Genomic DNA, 15,708 nt, shown 5'->3' with positions numbered 1-15,708 from the left:
TATGCTGTGAGATTTTTTCTCGATAAAGGGAATATATTAATATCAAAAAGATACCAATTACACCCAGCCTCTGCAACAACGCACCACCCTAATGGCACTACGGATGCACACAGCCAAAAAAAGGAAAAGAAAACTAAGAAACAAAAGTCCCGCTACAGTATCTCGGGCCTAACAACAGCAATACATCCACCGCCAAAACAACACCTGAAATACAGACTCTCCAAAAACGACGCCTCCAAGAAGGAAACAGTGCTCTAACACCGTCGTCGCCCGATCAACGATCTTAGGTTTTCACCCTGAAGATAGTCCCCGCTCTCAAAACAATGCCTCCAACAAGGTCATTGCCAGGCACAACCAGTTAAGGTCAGACCATGGGTTTTCACCCTGAAAGGTAGGACTCTGAACTTCACCTGTGTTGTCGCCCCCACTTTCATACCGCTGCTGTGAAGCCCGGAACACCAAGCAAGTCCCTCAACAGCGCGGAGACTTGAACCTCCCTTAGCTAGTCCTCCCCTCCGGCCTTCATGAACTTCTCTTCTTCCGACTTTCATCATGGATCCATAGTCACTTGATGTCAACACAAAAAAAGAGCTTCGCGCCGCTCCCTCCAGAACCAATCGGTCGGAATAAAAGCATGGGTGCGCACGACCGAATACCACCGATCCAGCAAACTCCAGGCAAAAAGCACTGTTACATTCGCCGGCGGAGCCTTCCGGAACTCAACACTCCGGCTAGATCACGAGTCCAGGCCTCCGGTAGGTCTTCCTCTTCACGCAGGAGAGACCCTAGGACCACCGCCTTTATTCAGGTCGGACCCCCACGTCGGCGACCATCCTGGGCTGGCCACTCCAACCCTCCACCGGCGACTCCGTCGCCGGCTTCCATGCATCTCCATCTCGCCGCCGGAACGCGGTGATAGATCGATAGATCCAACACCACCAACCGCAGGCCGACCCTCTCCGGCGAAGAAGAGGGCCACCTCCACCGTCGTACCCAAGGCTGCTGCCCCGGGCGACCTCGTGTCGCGGGTGAAGCCCGAGATCGCCTCCACTCACCGGCGAGAGGCGGGGGGAAAATGGCGCAGGCCATGGGCCTGACCGCCGCCCACCACCAGCCCCTGCCGGGGGGAAAATGGCGCATATTTTTTTCAAAAAAAAAATGCTGTGAGATGACAGCATGAGTGTGATATGGATTATTCTGCAACTGCAATATGTTAGTAAAACTTTTCCCCAAAAAAATAGATTTAACTTGGACCTGGTTGATAGTTTTGTGCTACAGTTTCTTTCGTTTTTCGAAAACTTCATTTACATGGTGATTTGATGAACTTATCATGCCCCAAAGTCATATTCTTTCGCAATTTGTTTAGTAACCTGCATTCCTATTTGATGTTGCATATAGAAATGCATGCTAAGAATTCACTACATACCTTTTGGTTAGCTCCAACTTGCAGAAAATTTCATGTCCATTTATGTTGAATCCATCATTAATCCCTTGCTGCATGTACCAGTACCACGCCATGGACATGAAGGTTTGCAAGAGGAGAAAGACGACCAAGCTGCCTCCTCCGGCCGAGCTGCTGGACGAGCTTGTCACTGAGATCCTCCTCCGGCTGCCTGTCAAGTCCCTCCTGCGGTTCAAGTCTGTGAGCAAGGCGTGGCGCGCAATCATCTCCGACCCCTTCTTCATCCGCTCGCATCTCCAGCAATCTGCCTCCAGATGGAGGCAGAACCCATCGCTGCTCGTCACTCCGCACACGCTGTTTCACGTCATCGAGGGCGAGCCTTGGCCTTCCACCTTCTCCACCGATATCAGCTTCTACCAGTGGCAGCAGCCCTCCTTCGAAGAGGAGGAATCTGAGGCGAGGTTCGTCATGCACACCGATGACTTCCTCGAGGAGTTCAACTCGGTGTGCTACTTTGCGCACTGCGACGGCTTGGTGGTGGCCCCTACCAACACCAACGTCTACCTCTTCAACCCTGCCACCAGGGACGCCATGCGGCTGCCTATCAACAACCGCAACAAGATGTACCAGTACCAGGCCTGCCTCCCAGTAGGGCTTGGCCGGGACCCTCGCACCGGCAGGCACAAGGTGGTCCGGGCCTTCTACCGCTCCAGGGACCCTCTCACGGGCGTCCACGACATGGGGATGGAGGTGTTCACTGTTGGCGTTGATTCAGATTCATGGAGGGAAATCACGCCCAATCCACTATACCCTGTCTCCGTGTGGATCACCCCTGTGTTCGCCAAGGGGGCACTGTTCTGGATCATTGACAAGCCCGGTCTCGATCCGAGCCCATGCGGCATCCTCCGCCTCAGCCTGGACGATGAGAGCTTCAGCGTCACACACCTGCCCGACTCGCTGGACCCTGCCCTGGACGACTCCTTCATCCTGGACGAGGTGCACGGCGAGCTCTTCCTCACCGCCTTCAGCAGCAGCGAGCTGTCCCGGCGGAAGCCCCTCAACATCTGGACGCTGGTGGAACAAGACACGCGATGGGAGCACCGCTACACCCTCGACATCTCCGGGATGGCGCGCCCGGTGGCTCTCCTCCCGGGTGGCGGCGCGATGATCCTAAGGGCGTCGCACTACATCAGCCGCTACGATCTGCAGTCGCATGAGATCGACATCATATGCGAGCTGGATCGCCTGAGGTACCAGCACGATGGCACGCCCGAGGAGGATGCTGGGTCTGGGCAGGAAATATTCTACTTCAATGTAATACCTTACACCGAGAGCCTGGTCCGAATTTGAATAACTGCTGCTGCTTAGCAGAGTTCATTTGTTGCTCTAGCTCTTGTCGTATTTTGAAGTATGTATTTGGACTCTCTCAAAGAAGCAGAAAAAAGAGCTTATCTGGAATATGTTTATCTCTTGTTAAAAAAAAGAATATGTTTATCTGAGGTTGTCATCCTGCTTATTGGAATATTTGTAAGCAAATGAACAGGTTTTGTATTTGAAGGGATTCGACCCAGATTCTCTGCTAGGAAGGCTGGCTTCGCTGCAGAGATCACTCTTCTTCAGTATAGAGCGAATGCCCCAATTATGCAAAGACTTGTTGCCAACAATTTGTAAATGCTGTAGTTGTAGTTGTAAACATTTTTCTTCGTAGATGTTGCTTTAATACTCTTACTCATTACCAGTAAAATCAATCGGCAGCCCTATTTTCAGATCCTTTCATTCAGTTTTTATAGAAAATAATAAGGTAGTAAGAGATTCAAACAATTGAGCAAGTAGTACCAAGTTGAGCAGATAAAGTGATGTATACCATGGATTCTTGGATGGATACTGCCTATAGCTTTGAGAATGGAAGTTCAGGTCTGTCATTCTATTACAGCTAACATTTGTGGTGTACTTATGTCTTGCCATTTGGTAGAGTTTTCGTTAATACTCTTACTCATTACCAGTAAAATCAATCAGCAGCCCTATTTTTCAGATCCTTTCATTCAGGTTTTATAGAAAATAATAAGGTAGTAAGAGATTCAAACAATGAGCAAGTAGTACCAAGTTGAGCAGATAAAGTTTGGAGGAAATTTGGACTAGCAAGATAAGATAGAAGATGCAATGCTAGGTAGTGCTGTTCTTGAAGAATTGATAGTGAATCAGCAGGTTGAAAATACAAGGGAATTGATTCTTACCACCTCCTGGTATATATGGTGGATGCGCCGCCAACTTGTGCATGGTGAGAAAGTACCTACAAGTTCGATTGTTACGATGTCCATTCGAGTAATTACAGCAAATAATATAAAGGCAATCAAAAAGAATTCAGAAAATAAGAAGAGTGCATGGACAAAATCGAAAGAAGGACATGTTATGGTCAATGTCGATGCAAATTTCAATCCAGTAAATCTTACAGGTGGAATAGGAGCGGTCATTAGAGATGATCATGGGCGATTTATTGATGCATGCAATGTTCTGGTCTAATATGCCATTTATGCAAACACTTTAGAAGCTCAAGCGATTAGTAGAGGCATTGCATTAGCCAATGAGATGAGGTGGGTTGTTCGCGTATTATTATTCAATCCGATTGTCTACAGGTGATTGAAGCCCTTCAGACGGGAAGTTTCTCATCTTTTTGATGATATTTATATCCAAGCTTCTATATTTTCTAGTTATGAGTTTAGTTTCTATAATAGGGAAGCAAACTTTGTTGCTGGTTGCTTATGGAGAGAGACGGATTCACTCCCATGTGTGTGGGTAGATGATCCGCCGATTTTTATTGTTTCCCTATTAATTGACGATGTATCTATTATTTGATTAATAAAGCTCGCAGCAGAGTATTCTGTTTCCCTAAAAAAAAGTTGAGCAGATAAAGTGATGTAGACCATGGATTCTTGGATGGATACTGCCTATAGCTTTGAGAATGGAAGTTCAGGTGTGTCTTTCTATTACAACTAACATTTGTGTTGTACTTATGTCTTGCCATTTGGTAGAGTTTTCGTTGATAGTTAAAAGTTTATTGTCTTTATCACTACTTTAAAATCAGTCATAATAAATAAAATTCTCGAGTTACTTCAATAAAATTGGATTTTCTTCACATTGACATGAAAAGCACGGAATCAAGTGAGTAGGGTGGATTTACATTGCTGCTCCTGATTTGACAAGATATTTCTTAAGTAAATGATTCCGAGATAAACACTAAGAATGCGATGAAAGAGAAGAATTTGCACAAAATTTTCGCAACCCTACAGCTTTGATTATTTCAGCATATGCATTGCTTAGTCTATTAGTAAAAGTATCACCGTCAAGTTAAAGTATCCACTGGTTGCTTAATTGGCTTCTGTACATGCTTGCATTGAGAATAATTAGATAGCCAACACAAATATCCTCAAGCCGTATAGTGTCCCCAGCTGAATGTTTCATTTCACCAAGAATGTTTCATGTGGAAGCACCAGAACTCCAGAAGTACTCTTCAGCAGTGGTTTTGCATCCCAAGCCTAATACTTTGCGGACTTACGACACGTTTGTGAGTTTGTCCAAGAAAACATAATATGACAATGTTTGGGAAAACATCACAAAAATTCCTATCATGCATGAACATTCATGTCTTTAAGCCATTTTCACCTTGGCTAAAATCACCTCAAATCATTTTCTAGGCACCTCTTGGCATGGAGTCCTTTTTTCATACAAGTTGCCACGAAAAAACAACCACTTAACTTCGACATTTTTTTGAATTTTTTTTATTTTCGCAATGGCCGTTTTTTACAAAATTGTAGATTTAAAAACGAAATCATGCATGTGAATAAATAAAAGATTAGGGCTTTGGTTCAGGAACTAATCTAATTAGGACATAAGGACTTAATTAGGACCGAATGAATAATAAAAATTAATACTACAAAAAGAAATAATAAATAAAAAAATGACTCATTTATGCGATTCCGGTGCTGTGCTAATTGTGAAGCAGCAGGGGATAGTGGAGGCATGGCTTAGGTCAACACTAACGTAGCTGATAGTGTGTATGGTCGATGTACTGCTAAAAGAGAAGGTTGCAGTGTGTAGCCACTACTCTGAATATTCTGAAGAAAATGAACGCTCTCAAAGATGATCGTAGCGTGTCCTCGCCGCCACCAAGTGTAGAAGCTAGCTGCGCGTCTGTGTCCACCGGAAGGAGTGAGATGACAGCAGCTGTCTGTTACCCCAGATGGTTCACATAAGAATCTGAAAGAACAATGAGAGAAATGAGGACAGTTTCATACTCGTTGATCTTGGTGCAAGATTTACTTCCCGAATCATGGTGATCCCTGCCACTTCGAGCAGAGGCCTCATGCTTCGTCCTTCGTCCAAAGCCACTGCTTTCCCGAGCAGAACGCGGTGCGTGAGGTCCAACGCGTCGACTCGCCGCGCCGCCTCTTTGGCCCCCGACGTCCACCGCATCGTCTGAGTGCCAACGACGCTGTCAGTCACCACCAAGGTGTCCCTCATCATCAACAAATTGAGCACAAGCCTGACGCTGATGAATGCATCGCCGCATTCATGGTCTACCTTCGCATCTCCGAAAGGGTGTCGGCGAACGCGCGCTTGTCGCAGAGCGGTAGCTCGGCCGGCGCTGCTCCGTCAACAGGCTCTAAAACCGCTCGGCTTTGATGACCGCTCCTCGGCCGGGTTGCCATGGTCACCAGCGTGCCTCCCAGGCGCCGGCTCAGATCCACCATCTGTCAGACATCGTCTCGAAAATAAAATAAAGTTGATATTTCAGTGTAATATAAGGACTGCCATCTTATTCAAATGGCAACATCCCGACTAAAACAGTTATTAAGAGATTGAGCATTCAGTAGCAGCACTGCAGAAATATTGCACCACCAATGATGAAGTGCCTTAGTACAGAAGCAGAACTCAAGAAAATTTAGAGAATATTGGCTAATTGACCTGGTGCAAATATCACATATCTTCAGAAGCGAGTTGACACAAAGCAAAAGTTTCAGACTCAGATTCAGTCATAAATGTGCCTCCAGAAGATAACACAACAAAAACATACAAGACACTTATAAAGAAGGCCATCCTTCCGTTTCTTCTCTATCAAAATTTGAATGAATAGTAGCAATCGGAAATAAATTAACTTGGTTACAAGCAACGGACATGATCTGTCCAGAACAGTGTTCCAGAAACAATAAAACGTTTGGAAAGCAAGTATATGATCGGAATAAAAAAAGAAGCTATTCTTCCTCAACTACTGCTGCGTCTCCAGAATTTCCTCGGGGCAATCTTGCGGCCACAGGAAAGAAATTTCCAGGCAGTTTGAACAGGGGGCGCTGGTCTCCATCGAACTCACGCTGCTGGTAGGCCTGTGCAAGGGAATACCCCAGAGCCCTAGCAACAGGGATAGCAACAGCGTTCCCAACTTGGATATATCTGCAACAAAAGTACACGCGCAACGCAACCGGATCAGTTTCATAATTCCCGCAAAAGTAAAGAATCAGCTTCACAATAAACAAGGTTCAGAGAATTTGTTTCATCCAAAACTACAGTTGATGTCAAGTTAGATCAACTTACTTCTGTTTTATGGGGCCATCCAGCTTGTAGTAATCTGGGAAGCCCTGCAGCCTTGCGTTTTCGCGAACAGTCAAAACTCTGTCCTGATTCGGATGCAATATAGCCTGCATGCAAAAGTTCCCATCAAACAAAATATATTGGCAGGTAATCAAAGAATGATACAAGCACCATAAATTTTATCAAGATCTTACTTGGTTGTGAGGCTCGGCTCTCGTCACAACGGTTGACACAGTTTCATCCAACCACAGGCGTCCAAATGGTCTGCAGAGCAAGACAACAAGGATTATCGGTGGAGTTCTAGAAATATTAAAAGAGGATATTCAGTCACCATACGTACTTAAATGACTTCCCCTTCATGAAGGACATTGCATAATCAGGGACCTACAAGAGAAGCAAGGATGATTAAAACATGGGAAATAGAAACATTATTAAAGCTGGTTGAACCACAGACTTATTTTAAATACCAATGGTTTCCCGGAAGACAGATATACACGAGGAATATCTGGATCAAACTCAACTTTCTTGTTTTTCCCAACCCGTACACCTTCCAGATCACGGAAGTTGGCCCCTGGCATAAAAATAATGCTTAGAATTACAGGATAGATGATCTAAAAAAATAATCACAGGATAGGGCAAAAAGATAAAGAGAATAACACATGTTCTGCCTTAACTTGCCTTTTTTTTGGGAATGCGCCGCACACGTTCGTAATCATCCTTATTCAACTGAAGCGGCTGATGATCAAATAGCTGAACTTTCTTAGGAGTGGCATCTCCAAGCGAGTCATCCATCATGGCTTAAAGTGAATAACAGAGCCAAGTAACTCAGCATATCACAAAGTAACTCACAGTAATCAAGAAGTCACTCCAAACACAAAAAATGATGGAAACTATGGCAAGGTGACATCATTGAACCACCAACATAACTGAAAATACAAGAAAAATGGACTATGCCACATGCAAAGAAAGGGATAAAAAGTGAACAATATGACTGAAATACACGAAAATCATGACTCTGCAGATACAATGAAAGAGATAAGAAATGAACAGAAAATTCATTACAAAAACATAAAACTACTTGTTCATATTAATTTTAAACATCAACATGTCACAGTATGTGGGTTTACCATTACGGTTGAGTCGGATATAGCGCTGGAATTCAGTCATGGGCCTACTATTATATGGCATCACATCATTAGGTTGATCGTTTCCAACCTACAGAAAAACAATATAATTTATAGCAAGAGAGAAGTCCACAAATGTACAGGCAATACTCAAAAAATAATTGAGTATGCAAGGAAGTCAATCAGTGCTAACCTTTGGTAAATCCGACAACGCATCTCTTAGGACAAGAGCTTCCTCCACGTTCTGAGCTTCAGTTTCATCACATGCAACTAGACATTGCTGAAAACAGAACATCATTTTAGCAAGATATAATAATAATAATAAAAACATTTGTTAGTAATGTGTTCTCGTACCGAAAATTTAGTTGGCACTTGTTGTCCTCGACTAATGGCATCATGAGTGGGAAGAGGAAACTTCGGAAGTACCTACATTTTCAGATAAACCTTAGCAAGAGCACTACAAGGTAAAAAAAAAAGAGCATAGAAAAGAGATACCACTAAAGGAAGAGCTCCCCAAAGAAAGGCTCGCATTCTGAACTGTGGTAGCCCGTAACATCCGGCAACCATCATCCCAAGTCTAGCTTGGTAATTCATGGCTACAAGCCGACTCAACGCATACCGCCCGAGAAACCCATCTGCAAATTTCAGAATATCTACGACGTTCTCCATGAGAACATACTTGGGTCTAAGGTAGTTTACAATGTTCATAAACACAACTAGCTGTTGGTTTCTTTCATCCGTCAGCGGATCTTCGTGCTTCCTATGTCTGTTTAGTCCACTAACTCCTTGACACGGAGGACCTCCACAGATAACATCCACACGGCCCTTTGGAATTAGAAATACATTAATAGGTAGCACAAGAACAAGATCCCAAAACGAACAAGTAGGGATGTACTTACAGGCAAGGGTAAAATGGATTCCCTATAACCACTCTCAACGAATTCTTTAATACATTCCGGAGAATCTCTGAAATGTTAACTAGGGTAAGATACTATTGACAAAACAAAATAAAGAGCAATACAATGAAGAAGATACCAACCTAAGGCCATCAAGTGGCTCCCAGCTATCATGACTAGAATCATACGTTTTCCACCGTACCTATATAAATAATATATATCTTGCACTAAAATTTGATTACAAATATTCTAAATTAACGAGTACATCATTAAACATTCAAGAGAAATAATAAAAGTAACACTGAAATACAAAATAATTGCACAAATAAGAACTTTGAACAATCGAGTCTGCAGTACCTTAAAACACAAGCCATCTTTTCCAGTGCTATTTGGATCACCATAGCATATATCAACAAACTTCTCTACCTCAAATGTACCCTCTGAGAGAGGTACATTAACATCAACTTCATCATCGTTCAAAGTCCGTGGTAGAAAATTGCTATTATAGACGTCATATGCCTTGCAAAGTGCTTCCCATTCCTGAAGGAGGGACAGATAATTCTCGGCCTTCTCATTTCGTACCTACAAATTAGAGATAAAATAATACAAGTATGCCAGGTTAATAAAACAGGGAATTTAATTCAGTGCCAATTGTAGTTAGTACCTACCTCTGTACGTGGGTGGTTATGCCTTAGACTGCTGCAAGCATGTGGGTTCATGTCTACAGCCCATTTCTGCACAAGACATCGATATTTAGATTGTAAATTAAAGTAACTTCAAGGCCATAGGAAATCCTAACACATCCTAATCAGAAAACTTACTCTATTGAATTTTAAGCCAAACAATGCTGCACCCATGCAAAGACCGGTTGACATTGCACCACACCCAGAGTATAGGTCCAGCAGTGTTGCTGTTCCCGTTTGTGCATCAGGTGGTGCCGCAAAGTCAGCAATCACTTTTTCCTTAGAAGAGAAATCATCATCACAAGAAATATCTGATGTTGTTTCACTGCCTGTTGCGCCAATATTTTCTACAAAAGAATTAACCCATCAACAAACATTAGTATATTTCAGGGATTTATCAAAATCATTACTGTATTGTACCAGTCTTAGTATCATGGCACACACTATTTATGAATTTTTAGTTTGCCTAATGTACTTCAGGGACATATCAAAATCATTACGTATTGTACCATTTTAATAAAAAATTATAATCAGACCATACAAGTCTATGGTGATTACCTGGTGGTATATTAGAAAATGTGGAATATGCTTCCGAATAAGACATGTCATAATACAAATCAGACTTTGCAATAAGCTGAGCTTTGTCCTGCGGGGCCACCTGTAGTTGTTTCACCATAATGCAACATATAGAGATCAGCAAAACATTAGTATGTGGTTCAAATTCATTAACTTGAAAGAATGAGCAAAGCACTTACATTTGGACCAACATAAGTAATATTTACTTTCGAGATGATAGACTCAATTTTGTTATCATCCTTTTGCTCCGAAAGAAAAACCCGCTTATCATCATGTTCATGATCACCAACCTCCAGCAACTTCGCAGTGATGACCTGCAACTTTTTCTTAGACACATGCTGAATTGTGTCAAAAAAAAGAAGAAGAAAACAGCCTGCTTAACACGTACCGTATCAGCCACACGGAAAAACCAGCGGCAAGAGAAATAAGACACATGGTCAACTCCTTGAAAAAATTCTGTAATCCTGCCGATGTAATCTTTCTCGCCAGGAGCAGCCTGCAGCCACTCAAAATAGCAGTGATATGATTACATATATGTTTATTATTTTGGTGTAAACTAGAAACCCTGTTGCAAAAAGGGATAGAGCAGACAAAACTGTAGTCCTAGTGTACTAGATGAAACATGTGCCCTTGATGGTTCAGTTATCAAACGCAGAACTTGATTTACATACATTATCTTGATTATCATGATCAAACACAGTTTAGAAAACTAAATCCAGCCCTGTATATTACGGTGTTGAATTGATACAAGAGAGCACGTAACACAAAGGAGCCTGTAGAACCATTTAGAAAAAAAACGAACATAACAGAATCATTCAACTTTTTTTTACCGTAACATAAGATGGCAGCCCAAATTAAGCTGTCTAGACAGGCATTTGTCTCGATCAGTACACTACAACCACAGATCTAGAACCGCTCTAACAAAAGGAAAATCATGGCACTCAATCAAGGATACTATACACACTGTAACTGAAAGTAGCTAGGTGATCACAGCTGGTTACCCGGACATAGACATCGTCGCCGAGGTCAAAATTCGCATCGTCCACAAGAGCAGATGTGTAGTGGCAGAGGGCGCTCTTTTTCTCCTCCCCATCAGACCTGCAGAGACAGAGATTTCAGTTTGCGTACGTACGCGTTAAAAGCACCCCAGATTTTAGATCCCTTAATTACGGTAAGTATAATAACAAGGTGAAAGGACATGCAGGTTGAAGGAACAAGCCATACCACTGAGTAACTTGTGGATCGTCGGAGTCCTGGGGCAAAACAACAGGGTAGAAGGACCTCTTCATCAGCCGTCAAAGTTTCCAAACATGATAGTACGATCTATATGTGCTGAGAAGAGATTGAGATGGACTACGTATTACCTTGGACGTGTACCTCTCCGGCCAGCGCCGCCGGGCCTCGTCGTCTGGCATCGGGTCGCCGACGAAGTGGTCCTCCGACTCCGAGGCGTCGTCCGGCTGCTCCTGCGTGGCGCTCGGCGGCGGCGCCGCCCTCCTCTTGCTGGCGCCAAGCTTCTGCGCATTGGCCTGCTCCTCCGCCTCGAGCGCGGCGGCCTCCTCCTCCTCCTCCGCCAGCCGCAGCTGCTCCTCGTCCGGCTCCGACGCGCAGACGTCGTCGTCGTCGTCGACCATCGTCACCGGCGCGCGCGCGGGCTGCTTCGGCTTGCCCTTCCCACGGGCTCTGCGCCGGCGCTTGCCGCCGGCCGGCTCGATCTCGGCGTCGGCGTCGATGTAGGCCGGTTTCGTGCGCGGCCGCCGCGCGGAGCGCCTCGGCTCGGGCGCCGGCGGTTCCATTGGCGTGGACGTGATGGGAGGTCGGAGGGTGGGCTAGGGTTTTTGGCAGGGTGGTGGGTGTTGTTGTGCGGAGATGGGCGAGGCGGTTGAGTATTTGAGGAGCGCTGCGTGGGGTGGTTTTGGGAAATGGCGGAATGGGCGGGAATGCGCATGCAGCGGGCAGGGGCAGATGATCGAGCTCGCCGTGCGGCTGGCGGGTGGGGCCAGCCACGACCTCCTCTCGCCGCAGTCGTCGCCTCCCCTGCATCGCGTCGCGTCGTGGCCGTTCCGAGCTACACGCCGAAATCTCCTCCTCCGCTTTCCTTGAGAGGACGGACTTGCCTTCTACTGCGTGCGTGGTTTGAATTTCGAAATCGCGCGCGGTAATGCTGGATATGGATGAAATCGTGGTTTGAATAGACCGATTCTCACTTACCATTTGGGTCGGCCTCATTATGGCTCCAACGATCTGTTACCATCCGTGTTGAGTCTTGAGTTTAATACAAGGAGTAAATTATGCAAAATGAACAACCATAATTTAATAATAAGTTCTAAAAAAAACATAATTGAGAAGGCTAGCATTTCGAAAGTGTAATAAAATACATGGCACATAACTCAACTTGTCGGCGGGGTTCAGATTGGTAACCGTACACTTGAAATAGAGTTAAGTCCATTTTAAACCTTGAAATTATGGACGAAAGCTAAATTAGACCCTAAACTCTCGATCCCGGTAATCAACACACTGATCTTTGCAATCCCAGTCTAAAGAGAACCTTTGGTTCCTTTGCAAACAGGGATTCCCGACGTGTATAAGGTGTGGCTGGGAACGGCTCTGGCTCGACCAGACCGAGCAGCCGGGCGCGCAACCGGACAGCCTTTTTGCCATGTTTAGTTTGGGTCGGCCCAGTCTTTTCGGCCCAGCCATTCCGTAGCTTCTGAGGAGAGGTTCTTCTGAGCTGCGGCGGCAACTGTGATCAGCGATTGATCGCTGCCACCGTGACGATCCTGACGAAGCGAGGAAGAACAACTCTGCAGGTAATGTCTCTAACGTTCTACTCATCTTCTCTCTGTATGTTTTCCCATTTTGACACCATTAGGGTTAGGGTTTTTAGACGCAAAATTGTGGGTTTTCCTGTAGGGGGAAGTGAGATTTTTAGGGGATTTCTGTGAGATTTCTTCGGCTATTTGGCCCGGATTAGAATATTTATGTGTTATCTATTTCCAATGTAGGCTCTTTATGTTCATTCATGAAGCCTTCACAGATACTGAATGTGAGATTTCATTTGGGAGGCGAGTTCGTCCACATTGGTCCCCAACTAGACTACGTGGGTGGAGATGAGGCTATGTCAGAGATTGAGAGGGACAAGCTCTCGCTGCAGGAGATTACAGGATATCTTAAAGATCATGTAGCACTGAAGGAATCAATGAAACTGTATTTCCAAATTCTAGGGACTGAACTTGCAGAAGGTTTGGTACTTCTGCATGATGACACAGTTTGTGTGAAGATGGCAGATTATATATTTGTTGGCGGAGTGGCAAATGTGTTTGTTGAGTACCACGGGGAAGATGACAATGCCGAGAGCAGTAGTGGAAGTGATTTTGAAGATGAGTGTCTCAATATGAGTGATGATGAACCTGATGAAATAATTACTGCTAAACCTGCTGAATCCGATGAAGTAATTGCCGTTTCAGCTGCTGAATCTGATGAAATGGTTGAGATGTTTGTTCCAAATGACAATGGTGTGATTACACATGTGATTAGCAGCCATCTGTTAGTAAAAGTAGAGAGGAAATGCCAGGTACTGATACTGATCTGCAATCGGTTACTATTAGTAACAGTGAAGAAAGGGAACACAGTTCAGATTCAGAGGATGACACAGAGTCACATAGTGAAGATAGTGGAGAAGATTCAGAAGTGGTTGAGCTCAGAAAACATGCGAGGATCAAATCAAACTAACCATCGCCTCTATGGCACGCGTAGTATCTTCTTGCTAGATTTCGAAAACTATGGAATCCAGCGCGCCTTCCTCCGCGGATTGCAGCGGCACATCGGCGGCGGCCTTGATTCCGTCGCTCTCGCCGGCCTCTATCGGGACCTTGATTCCATCCCTCTCGCCGGCCTCGAATCCGTCGGTCTCCGGCCTCCCCGTCCACCGGCGGGAAAGGACTAAGCTCCCGACGACCACGACATCGTCGATCCTGTCGCTGGCCGCTCCTAATTCAGCTTCGCCGCCAGTGCTCCTCAGCGAGATCACATGCTCTAATTTATTTCCCCAGTCGACTAACTGAACTAACCTCCACGCGAGTCGGCTGAGTCAACCACTGATGGCGTGTATTTCACACGTTCGTTGGGCAACCCCAAGAGGAAGGTATGATGCGCACAGCAGCAAGTTTTCCCTCAGAAAGAAACCAAGGTTTATCGAACCAGGAGGAGCCAAGAAGCACGTTGAAGGTTGATGGCGGCGGGATGTAGTGCGGCGCAACACCGGAGATTCCGGCGCCAACGTGGAACCTGCACAACACAACCAAAGTACTTTGCCCCAACGAAACAGTGAGGTTGTCAATCTCACCGGCTTGCTGTAACAAAGGATTAACCGTATTGTGTGGAAGATGATTGTTTGGAGAGAAAATAGTAAAAACAAGTATTGCAGCAGATTTGTATTTCAGTATTAAAAGAATGGACCGGGGTCCACAGTTCACTAGAGGTGTCTCTCCCATAAGATAAAAGCATGTTGGGTGAACAAATTACAGTCGGGCAATTGACAAATAGAGAGGGCATAACAATGCACATACATGACATGATAAGTATAGTGAGATTTAATTGGGCATTACGACAAAGTACATAGACCGCCATCCAACTGCATCTATGCCTAAAAAGTCCACCTTTTGTTATCACCAGAATTTGACCGAGTCAGAGGTGGGCCGCGATCAAGATGGACTTGAAGAATATATATAGAAGAAATACGTGAATCGGCCTTTTATACCAAGTTGGGCTTGTTTGCCCATGTATCTGTAACATATTAGATCGCATCTTAGTTTAGAAGTTAGAATCTTACTCGTGCACGGTTAGTGCACGCCCACATTAGAAAGTCCCCTGGACTATAAATATGTATCTAGGGTTTATGGAATAAACAACAACCAACGTTCAACCACAAACAAATCTCGGCGCATCGCCAAATCCTTCGTCTCGAGGGTTTCTACCGGTAAGCACCATGCTGCCTAGATCGCATCTTGCGATCTAGGCAGCACAAGCCTGCCCACGTTGTTCATGCGTTGCTCGTACTGAAGCCTTTTTGATGGCGAGCAACGTAGTTATCTTAGATGTGTTAGGGTTAGCATTGTTCCTCGAATTACATGCTTTCGTTATGCGACCCTTGCACATCTAGCCGCCCTTACACCTATCTTAGGTGTAGGGGCGGCACCCCGCTTGATCATAGTTTAGTAGATCTGATCCGTTACGATTGCTCCTTGTTTCATCAAGGATTAGTTTAACATCCGCAATAGTTAGGCCTTACAAAGGGTTGGAGGATCCAGCGGCGTGTAGGGTGGCGTTTGCTAGCCCTAGAAAGGATGTTCCGGGGATCAACCTCGTGTTGGTTTTTAGGCCCTGTCTAGGATCGGCTTACGGTCACCGTGCGCGAGCGCGAGGCCCAATCGTGAGTAGGATGA

At 45.0% G+C, this 15,708-nt stretch overlaps 2 protein-coding genes across 2 annotated transcripts; one reads left to right on the top strand and one right to left on the bottom strand.

The window, feature by feature from the left end:
• Window positions 1-1,510: 1,510 nt before the first annotated feature.
• Window positions 1,511-2,813, top strand: LOC124659074 (F-box/LRR-repeat protein At2g43260-like). Its single transcript, XM_047197026.1, has one exon. The coding sequence runs from the start codon at window positions 1,517-1,519 to the stop codon at window positions 2,750-2,752; it is 1,236 nt and encodes a 411-aa protein (XP_047052982.1). The 5' UTR covers window positions 1,511-1,516; the 3' UTR covers window positions 2,753-2,813.
• Window positions 2,814-6,651: 3,838 nt separating this feature from the next.
• On the bottom strand, window positions 6,652-12,060 carry LOC124664356 (DNA (cytosine-5)-methyltransferase CMT1-like). Its single transcript, XM_047201895.1, has 21 exons — window positions 11,629-12,060; window positions 11,489-11,547; window positions 11,266-11,362; window positions 10,653-10,760; window positions 10,444-10,578; window positions 10,247-10,346; window positions 9,827-10,035; window positions 9,674-9,739; window positions 9,363-9,587; window positions 9,149-9,207; window positions 9,009-9,075; window positions 8,605-8,934; window positions 8,464-8,535; window positions 8,303-8,389; window positions 8,113-8,200; window positions 7,660-7,782; window positions 7,453-7,556; window positions 7,326-7,369; window positions 7,180-7,249; window positions 6,989-7,092; window positions 6,652-6,847 (listed from the first exon to the last, which is right to left on the bottom strand). The coding sequence occupies exons 1-21, from the start codon at window positions 12,058-12,060 to the stop codon at window positions 6,652-6,654; spliced, it is 2,775 nt and encodes a 924-aa protein (XP_047057851.1).
• Between the last annotated feature and the right edge of the window lie 3,648 nt (window positions 12,061-15,708).

The sequence above is a fragment of the Lolium rigidum genome, chromosome 6 (assembly GCF_022539505.1).
Source record: "Lolium rigidum isolate FL_2022 chromosome 6, APGP_CSIRO_Lrig_0.1, whole genome shotgun sequence".
NCBI classification, from domain to species: domain Eukaryota; kingdom Viridiplantae; phylum Streptophyta; class Magnoliopsida; order Poales; family Poaceae; genus Lolium; species Lolium rigidum.
This window is presented reverse-complemented; position numbering and strand designations above follow the sequence as displayed.